Source organism: Opisthorchis viverrini (assembly GCF_000715545.1).
Source record: "Opisthorchis viverrini unplaced genomic scaffold opera_v5_264, whole genome shotgun sequence".
In the NCBI taxonomy this organism is placed as follows: domain Eukaryota; kingdom Metazoa; phylum Platyhelminthes; class Trematoda; order Opisthorchiida; family Opisthorchiidae; genus Opisthorchis; species Opisthorchis viverrini.
In genome coordinates this window covers 375963-386580 of record NW_008751921.1, presented here as the reverse complement: position 1 = coordinate 386580, position 10618 = coordinate 375963, and the positions used below count along the sequence as shown (strand labels likewise).

At 42.9% G+C, this 10618-nt stretch overlaps 1 protein-coding gene across 1 annotated transcript in view; it reads left to right on the top strand.

Moving 5' to 3' along the window:
* The window catches only part of T265_09238 (hypothetical protein), a gene marked incomplete at both ends in the record, with an annotated part of 9011 nt that extends 4524 nt beyond the window's left edge, over positions 1-4487 (top strand). Inside the window, 2 exons of the mRNA XM_009175263.1 lie at positions 1392-1552; positions 4336-4487. Coding sequence (XP_009173527.1) covers positions 1392-1552; positions 4336-4487 — 313 coding nt within the window. The remainder of the gene's footprint in view (positions 1-1391; positions 1553-4335) is intronic.
* Positions 4488-10618: the final 6131 nt, after the last annotated feature.

Below are 10618 nucleotides of genomic sequence, written 5' to 3'. Positions count from 1 at the left end.
TTTCTGCTACCATATAAATTTGTGATGTATTAGCCAAGATGAACAATCACAGAAAACAAGCTTTGTTCGCTACCTTCTTCGTTCTCATAATACAAGATACTCGTAGAGATGATCGTTTTGTTTTTGTTGGGCATATTGCAGGTCTATTTCAGGCCTTGTGGTGGGAATTAACCTCAGCTGGCTGAAGTTACACAAAAACAAAAAAAAAACAAAAAAACAATCATTTCCAGTCATTGGTCCCCATGTGGTTGACTTACTCGGTGACCTTTTTTTCAATCCTGAAGTTATATGCAATAGTGAAATAAAGTGAAGGAGGACTGATAGAAATCACGAAACGTTTGGGTGTTGTCGGCGCTACTTGCTTTCCAGAATGGAGACCGCGTGATCCTCACCGCGCCTGGTTGGAGACGCTGCAACTCATGGCTGCCAACCGATGTCAGTGGCAATGTCTTGTTCACAGTTTCTATCCAGCTTGCCTGAATGAGTGTTTGTAGCCGCCTCGGAATGATTGTAGTAAGCCAGCACTAAGTTCCTTTCCCGTCCAACGTTATTCTTTTCTTCACAATAAGGCTTTCAAATAAATCATGGTTGTACGGCTGTAAAGCATCAGTGTTGAGCACCGATGTCATGCTGTCAATGGTGATGATGATGCAATGGGTAACATTTAAGAGAGTATTTCCAAATTACTGCAACCTTGCTGTTTCTTATGTTCAAATTATGTATGTTCACCTCACGCAAACCAAGGGGATCTTTATAAAAAATATGTGTGCAAATGTAGGTACTTTGCACTTCTCATTCCGTGTGGGTCTGAGCAGAAACTAAGGCTGACAAGAACTCAGAGCTCAGACCACTTTATCAATCCTAGAAACGGTGAGACTGGTCGTAGGCTGTCGAATATGTTTCACATATTTTGATTATTATCAGCTGATAACAAGTGTCACCCGACTTAATATTTTGTCGTTCTTCTCTTGAAATTGCTGCAGAACATTTATCGGTTGATTTGTTGTTTGTTTGGCAGGATCCTCAAAAGTCGGCCTGTTGTCCGACTCTAGTAACTGTCGTGCGGTGCAGTACATCAGCACATGTCCTGTTGGTTTGGTGGCTGTGTACTATTCCAGCCAGTAGTGTAGCCGGCGTCGCATAAGAGTAAATTATTCATGGCCAAAAACTGACGTTACCGGCTTCAGCCGATCAACCACAATTAATCTAGTGCGTTGCATAAACAGTGCAGAGTTGTTGGCCGTATCTATATGCAAACTGTCTACAACCATCCTAAGAGTCCGCGGTCACACCACTCTCGTTTGAACGGCCGTGCCCCTGTTCTGGCGTAATTATTCCGGTGAGTCGACACCAAAGGGCATCACTGAACTCGAGTTTCGCCCCTATTACAGCTCACAGCAGTGCAATATCCAATGGCCGTGCCGGGATTTGAACCCCGGACATCTGACATGCGAAGCAAGTGTGTCACCACTACTCCACCAACACACGTTGGACCCATTTGAATTTTCACGTCTGAACAGGCGAACGTGTTCGCACTTGAGCGGTGTGATTGGTGTGCCCGACCCATCGAACGACGACCCAGTAACTGTCCTGGTTGTGACGATCGATTGACCTGCCAGTCATGACTTCCCAAAAGTATCACATAATTACTCTTGATAATCCATAATACCAGCATTCTTACACTGATGAATTCTACTCAAGCAGCTGACTGACCGGTATCGCAAACTTTGAACAGCTGTAAAACTATTTCAGTAACGCCATTTCCTAAACAACATTTACGAGTAAAAAACAAAATGAAAAAAATATTAAAAGCGCTTCTCTATTTAGGTCTCTGAAATGAATGACTTACTCATCATCTCGTGGATAGGAACTGTTTATAATGGACGAGTTTTTCAAAAAATTGTCACCGATCCAAAGTGAGAGGTTTTTTTAAAGTTAAATAGGCTGATATCTGGGTTGTTGGAAGAAAGAAGAATGTAACCGGCCAAATATCCGGTTACATTCACAAGACAGCAATTTTGGTCAGTCTATACAGCTCGAATGTGATGCTTACATAAAGGTCCGAGAACGATGACGTGACAAGTAAAAACGTCTGTATTGTTGTAGGTGGTCACAGGACTTGTAGGATCCAAGTTCACATCACTCCCGTTTGAACAGTCCTAAGCCTTTCTTAGCGTAGTTATTCTGATGGTTCCCTCCGAAGAGGGTACTGCACCAGAGTGTCGCTTCTATTAAAGCTCATCGGCTTCTGGTATCCATGGTCTTGATGGGTTTGAAAGCTAAGCATCTGACGTGCTAGGCGAGTGTAAACACGTCCCCTTCCTCAAATCTGATAGAAAATGTGGGTCCAGCATGCAAACCTCGCATGTCAGACATCTAGATTTCAAATCCTGGCAGGACAAGTGTAGGCACTGGGGATCATTTATAATGAGAAATAAAACCGATGCCAGTGCTTTTGAGCTTGTGTTCTCTCAGTTCTGATTGAGGATCAATCCTCAAACGCACTGACCATTCGCAAGTGGTGTGCACATGGAAAATGGTCCATTTAGATACCACTATAATAACAAAAGTTTTCCGAACTGTGCTGAGGTTCAACAACTTTCTTGAGGTCTACCGTACGTCTTAAAATCTGGTAAGCTAGACAAAACTCAGCGTTTAAAGCGTGAGCCCACTGATCAGAAGGTCCTATTTTGATCCCGACCTCTGGAAATTAGCTTCTTCTGTCTGGGGTTTGACAGACCTCGTGCTTCCATTGGGTGGCATGGCAACTAGGCACAGAAAGGATGGATCAGCTGGACCACCGAGAATTTGCAGTCGGTGAACCCACATCTTGGTGTCACGGTGGCTTGCGGCTAGCCAAACCAATGACTGATCAGCATTCTTACTTTCATTCGTCGTCGTATAGATATCGCTGTTAATCGTCACAACCTTTTTTCTACCGTAAAGAGAATGTCGAATAAAACACTGAAAAAGGGGCAACGGGTTCATACTCTTGCAACCTACCCATATGCACTTGGACGTCTGAGAGAAGGAATAAATCAAAATCAATTTAAAGAAGAGCACAAAAATATCGACTGTTTTGCCCATATATGTACATATCTAAGGTGCAAAATTAGGAGCGCCATGAAGTTAATAGCTACAGTAAATTCCCTATCAGATGTACATCGGCGAATGAGGGCCATTACGTCGAAGAGTGGGTGGCAACATTCTAGGTAGCATATTACTTTATCTGTAGCTCAGTAGCAGGTGGTAGCTGAAGATAGATTTATTCTCTGATGTTTATCAGAGTACGCCCCTACTATTTATTCTTTTCAAACAAAGAATGATGGCACATGCGCCTAAATTTTCCTCACTCAAGTTCCACTTTATTCCCTGCAACACACCAAGGATGCCAGGCTACCTCGTCTGGGAGCGCCAGGTTCACTACATTGGCACAAAACTTAACAAAAATTCTTGTCAAGTTTAACGTAATTCGCATGAAATCATCCATACGTACACTTTTTTGGGTGGGTATGTGACTACTATCAGTGAATGGCGGCTTCGAATGCAGAGCCGTTTGCCATCCAACTCAAGGTGAGCAGTCTACACTCGATTAGACAGGAAAGTAAAACTATCATTTGCACGGGTTTATTCTAAACTGAAACTTCACGAGTGTCCTTTTGAACTCTTCTGGACACCATTTGAATATAAGGCATTAATAGACAAACACTGTTGAGAGGTCAAATAATTTTTATATCACCTTTCCATCGTGCGCGGAGACATTACATTGATTGTTTAACAAACGCTATTTGCATGTTACATCAACAATGTGCGTCATTACAGTGGTGTGTGAAGGAGGCCTGGTACCACCACTTACTTGTTTACTTTCGCTATTATGCTGCAAGCCCTATGCTATTCTATATCGCTTTAAGTTATAAGTGACGAAAGTGCACTATTTTAACCACTCAGCCGTGTTTCTCTCCACTATGTTTTGGCAGGCTAGGATCACAGAAAATACTTTGCATATCCATCGTTTCTCTGTTTGATAATTAGAAATTATTAAACGTGGTTTAACTTCGCTTTGCAGTTCTCAAATTTTCCAGTTTTGTCCAATCTAAAAATCATATTCGTGTTGAAATATCTGTCAACAGTTTGCCGCTGAAACCTAGGACCAAAAATCATAGGTGTTCGCGTTTGGTGAATTTTTTTGCGGGTTTTTTGACGGGACCTGTCACTGTACTAGCGCTCTCGGTGCTAACAGTCATGGTTATAGCGAAACTGTTGTTGGGCTACGCCAATTTTCAAACCCACAAGTGGATTTCAGAAAGTCTTGGTGAACAATCGGTAGTTCTTCAGCTGATCGGACAGCGGCCCACATTGATGTAAAGAATAAGCTTCCGGCTGGTGGGTTTGATTCGGAGTCAGTTGCGAATGGCGTTGGTACCGGCACCGAAACACAACAGGGAATAGAAAACAGGAGCATCATAGATCATTCGAAGAATTCCTAGCACGGCTACTATAAGAGTAGCTTTCCAGAAGGGAAACACTGTGATTTTTACTGATGCAATTGGTGGATCGTCCCTCGGCAAACAGAACCAGGGACTGGGTCTACAAAATTATATGTAACGACTGCACTGATGTCTATATAGGACAGACGGCCAGGGAATTTCACAGCAGCTTCGGAGAGCATAAGAGGCCGCTGAGAAATGCAAATGAATATCGAGCGTTACTGAAGGACTAGGCAGTTGAGGAAGATGTACTGGACAGGGGACACAAAATAGATTTAGAAAATCTTGAGGTTGTGAGGCGAGGACTATGGTCTACCTCACCGAGACTGACGGCCAATTCGGTAGAAATCGCCAAGGACTCGACTGCTAACAAAATGGAAGGCGTAGAACTGACAAGCGTATAAAGGACGGTTTTGCATAAGTTAAGCTGAAACGTGCTGAAGTTTGGTTATTAGAATTCGAGGTAGTCATCATTTGAATTCCATGTAACCTCATCACCTTCCCTCCTCCAAATAAATTGTAGTGACACTCACAAGCCCAGAAGGACAAAAGAAGATTGCCAGTAACACCCAAGATCAATCGTCATTTGAAGAATGTTGAAGGAACAAACCCGATTGAAACGTGCTGAAGTTTGGTTATTAGAATTCGAGGTAGTCATCATTTGAATTCCATGTAACCTCATCACCTTCCCTCCTCCAAATAAATTGTAGTGACACTCACAAGCCCAGAAGGACAAAAGAAGATTGCCAGTAACACCCAAGATCAATCGTCATTTGAAGAATGTTGAAGGAACCAAACCCGATCGGAACTAATTTGAACCTCCATACAACCCACCAACGCAAGTTTTCAGCAGCCACACTAACCGACAGGAGCCGTGCACTGACACGTGCACTGAAGACGTCTTACTGATTGGTTCTTCATCTGCTTTAAAACTTGGCCAACTTGGTGACCTGCTCAATTGATCTGATGAAGTTTTTGTATCAAAAGCGAAACGTTGCCCAACTAGAAACTACGGATGGTTTACCAAGCCTTTCTAAAACGACGATGTCGCAACCGGTTCAAAACTATTTTAGTGAACGTGGATGCGTGTGGGATACGTTGTTTTTTCGAAATGCGATTGGGACGATTTGCCGCTAGAAACTCACCTGAAAGTCTTTTCTTAAACTGGTCATTACGTCTCTTTGTAATGTACTACTCATAAGGTTGCGGAAAATTCATCGAAAGCAACCTTGTGAGTAGTATATTACAAAGCTATACATGCATCGCGGTATCTCGAATATCGTAGCGACTGAAAGATGAGGCTGCCCGGTGCAGCACATTCAGTTGCCTGAGAACAGCACAAACGAGTGATTCAGCCGTGTTCCAGGTGAGTCTCTCAAAAAACCAAATTAGTTTGCAAATGAGTGTACATTCGCTAATGGCCATTACGTGCTTATGATTTATGCGGCATGATGAACACATAAACTAGGCTCACAATACCCTACGAAGAATATTTCAAACCGGATTTGTATACACATTCTAACCTTGCTGTTTGCCTGGAATGTGACGTTTTGGGTTACACCGTGCGATCCAGATCGCCCCGTGGTCATTTGCATTGTCTGGCATGGAGGCCGTTTAGGCTGGTCCCTCAAATTAGGGTACGTGGTGAAATGACATTCATCAAGAACTTTACTAACACTACTGTTGGGATAAGTCGATTAACTTTTGGTGTTTGTTTTCGAATACTTTAATTGATTGATTGTTCTTTCCAGCGTACTTGACTACCGAATCGTCTTCCATGCTCACTCACCCACAAAATCCTGCATAGCTATTGGCCCACTCTTTATGAAAAATATGTGCTGTGTTAATGTGCTGAATTCAGAGGTGAGCTTGTTCCATGTTTCCAGATGAATGAGGTCACACTATTTCACATGAAACTAATGAGATGCAAATTGTTTGCTGGAGTATACAAACGGATAGGTCTGCCGCCAGTTCACGACTTGCCCTGCGAAATGGGTCGGAAGGATCCACACAGCTGACCCGTTTCACTATAACCCGTGAACCTCAATTTCAGAAAGCGTAAGGTTTTATAATTTTTTGAACATTGTTCTACTACTGTGCAATACAAATAAACATGTGAAGAAACCGCAATTTGCTGACTCCCTCCTCTCAATGCTTGGGCCAAACGGGCGAAATCGATTTCTGGTTCTGGCCTACAAATTCAAACTCATCTAGTTGAAACGCCTTGTGATACCACTGGTCGGTAGTGACAATAGTTGTCCGTACTATGACATGGTGGGTGCCTCGCAGCTGTGTGATAACACCTCATGGCCGCCGTCCTTCTCCGACAAGACTTCCAAATACATTTTGTAGTTTGTAGAAAAATAACACCGGGAATTAAGAATTGTTGCAGCTGCTCAGGCGAGATCAAGTTTAGGATCATTCTGTCTCCGTTTCTGTCACCGACGATATTACAAAAGTTGATTGAAGGCTAATAATATGGGACACGGCTTATGAATATTCAATCGTTAGCCATAAAATACATTAATACTGTCACAAAAGATGCTTGGACATTGAGTGTTGGAGATATATTCCAAGGGGACTTATTTGGGCAGTAAACTACTTCCCAGGATTCCGGGTGTAAGCGAACAGCAGCAAATTAGTAAAAGTTGACGTTTGGTGTATTGAGGAAGCTGCCAACTAACGCACTGGGAACTTGAATGTCTTACGGATTAGTAGGACTGAACAGCATTTAACAAAAAACAACAGTACTTGCGAGAAAGTTACAACTCCAACAACACTGCGCGCCTTACTACTACTAATACGTGGCTATAAATATTATTCGATTCATGCTGAAGATACCAGTTATTCACTCCTATCTGCTAAGTTTCGCAGTGTGACTCCCACCTGGTGGTAACGAAAGCTGACGCAGCTTAACTTAAGCTAGCCTGGTCCAGGACGTTGATCGTGAACATGAATGATGTCAGCTCTCTCCACTTCACTACTGCACCTCTATAAATCAAAATTTTTCAATTTTTTTGAAGTAAGTGCTTGAGTCCACACTGTTTTGGGATTAGAACTGAGATCTATGTTGAATCTTTTAATCACTTGCTCCACCGATTCGCCACAAGTGTCCGAGGACATGAAAGCACCTATGGACAGTGGGGTCATTTCCAGACAGGGAGTTCATCTAATCCACCAAACCCATAAATGCACTTAGGTGAAACTGGAATGCCTGAAGCCCTGTTAGCTTGAGGTCAAGTATATGAGAAGTTTACACTAGGTACTAATATGGAGCCAGATGCGGGCAACACAGGGCATCTGTCTGGATTCTTCACTTGTTTTCAAATAATAAAAGTTGGATTGCAAAGATTTTTCCAGCTTTTAGGGTGACTTCTTCCAGCAAAGATGAGTATATTTCATATAGAGTTGTTTAATATATCCAGCTAGATAGGGCTGACGAGAATCCCGTTGATTCAGCTGCCTACTGCTTAGTTTCAGACGGATTGCGATGTATTTGCTGGCAACTTAATTTCTTCGCTGTGTCAAGTTTCGCCGACATTACTTTGCTTTTTGTATATTCGACGTGTTACGCTGGGGATACCACTTCCACCGACAGTTCGGCATCTTCCGTTTATGTATTCCAGAAGGTTGATTAGAGAAATCTGGAGCATGGCAATGTAGTAGTCAGCTACGCAATCCTTCGTACCATTTTGTCCCTCGCTTATTCTTGTTCGTTTACTTCAGTATTCTGATGTGTTCTGGTAATCGGATGGATAAAAGTTCTCGTCTATACTTGAAATAGCCATTTAAAAAGTCTAGTTTCCTGCCTCGTATCATTTTTTCGATTGGCCAGTTACTATGTTTTTCGGCACCGCTTTTGAAATTAATAGTGGATAAATCGAGCTAACCGCACTGCAAAATAACAAATTGGCTTTTTGCACAGATTTCTAGAAGGATACACTCTCTTCTGATGGACAAAGAAGCCAACTCGCAAACGACTAGCAATTCAAATAAACAGGGTGCTACTGTGTTTTCAACGCTACTACTGCCACTTGTTTCTCTTAAAACGACGGGAAAGCGAGATAACTCATCAGACACTAGAACATCCGAGACTCACCTCTGTAAGTGTCGCCTGAAAAAAATGAAACACACATGTAGTATGCTTGAATGCTTCTGTGAAGCACTGGTAATGGTGCCAGAATAACCTAATCGGTCGAGTTTCTGTAGTTTCACCAAGTATTGGCATCATGGTTTAGTTGAGAGGCTCTCAGGGGAAATCCGTCCACAAGTGAATTTGAATTTTTTACGTAGGTATAAAAAGTCCCACTTAAGGCTGCTGTTCTGATGTGGTGATTAGCCTGAGTACTGGAGTGATTAGACGAGCTACTCTGGCTGGAATTTCGTTCTACCAAGCCGAACCATCTTGGGTTGGCCGAAGCGAAGACCTTAGTGTAAGAGCTCCATGGTACCAATACTCGCTTTATGAAGGGATTCATTGGCAAAGCCGTACTCTTGTTCCAAACGGGAATGTAAAACAGTACGGAGTTTCTTCCAGGCGGCAATCACGTTCATATTTATCACAGGGCGCTGTGAAGAATAGTTTGCCAGGGCTTCCCTGAAGTCGGGGAGCACAAGACTGGAGTATAAACTCTAAATGGCCATCAGAAGAAGGAATAAAATGCCAGTGCAGATTGCTTGTGTTCAGTGGTTTCCAAAGAAAACTGAAAATCTCTGGTCATTTACCTGATAAACCATGTCAATGTTATATTGAGTGATGAAGAACGTGGTTAGCAAACCATCATGGCAATAGCTTGACAGCTCTGTCGTCAAAGGTGCTCCGTTGTCCTATCTTCTGAGGACTGCCTGAACAGCAGAAAACATGCGTAAAGACTGCGCTGGGTTTCCTACTGAAACAGGATGCATTGGTCACACATTTACTCCCCAACAGATTTTGGATCAGCGACACAACCGAAATGGTTGTCTTTTTTGGCTTGAAAACTACCTTTGATTCTGTGACATTATGCTAGGGTAGTTCTTGGCTCTTGGCCGGTTATTGTGGACGTACAACGGTTCATGGTATGTCTCAGCTTGATTTCACTATTTCTAGTGATTTCAGACAATGCTGTTCGCCTCCAACTCTCCTGTTGGAATTTGTCATTGATATTATCATGGCAATCTCATTTCCAACCCGTATGACTGAAGGGTAGAAATGTTTTCAGGTAATCCACTCAGTGATGTTGCGTACGAAGATAAGTGGGTTAGATCACGCCATATCCTTATGCTTGCGGATGAGTCTTTTGAGTTTGTAGACAAATTTGTCCACGTGGGTAGCTGTCTCATTCCAGGTTGTCTAGCACAGAAAGTTTTTTATCAGAATGCGTTTGGCCCGAGCGACTTTTGTCGACCTTTGCAGCGAATAGTTTTCAGAAGAAATAAATGGTCTGATCATGCTTAGCTAGTCTGGTCACACGTCGGTTATTTCACTCGGCCAGTCTCCTCGAAGATCCGTTCTCGTACAACCACTCGGTGGGGGAAGCGAGTCAGAGCAGGTTAATCAATAAAAGCAGTAGAGTAAGAAACCTGGTGTAACGGTGAATACTACTGGTTAGACACGCGAGTAGTATGTTTTCCGTAAATCCGTTTCTCGTCTCTAGAAGTCACTTTGTGGCATTTGCTTGCATTTTAGTAACAGTCAGTGAATATCCAGGATAGCTCAGGAAGACGCGTTCACGGAGAAGATGGATATTCAGTTGTTGTAAACAAGATGCACATGAGAGTTTTGCTTTGCTGTCCAAAGGTCTGTGACTGTTCTGGTGTTCTCCAATAAACAACTCCACCACGAAGGCCTTTTCCCTTATTGGTACCTCCGAACTCAGCTGCGTAGGTCTTTGTTATGTGTGTGGATGAAGATTTCGTTGGGGTACAAATCAATGGTTAGTAACAGTGACAGTCATGCTCCAGTCGCGCGCTTAGTGGCCGCTGCCCTCGGTGTATAGCTTCCGAATTGAACTTCCAGACAAAAAAATTATTGGGTTTTGGACATACGGCTACTGTCCTACTACCTAGCTGACCACTGCCATCTTCCTAGGCAGTTGGCGGACAAAACACAAACATGGCAATAGAATGACAGTAGAATAGAACCTCGTCGA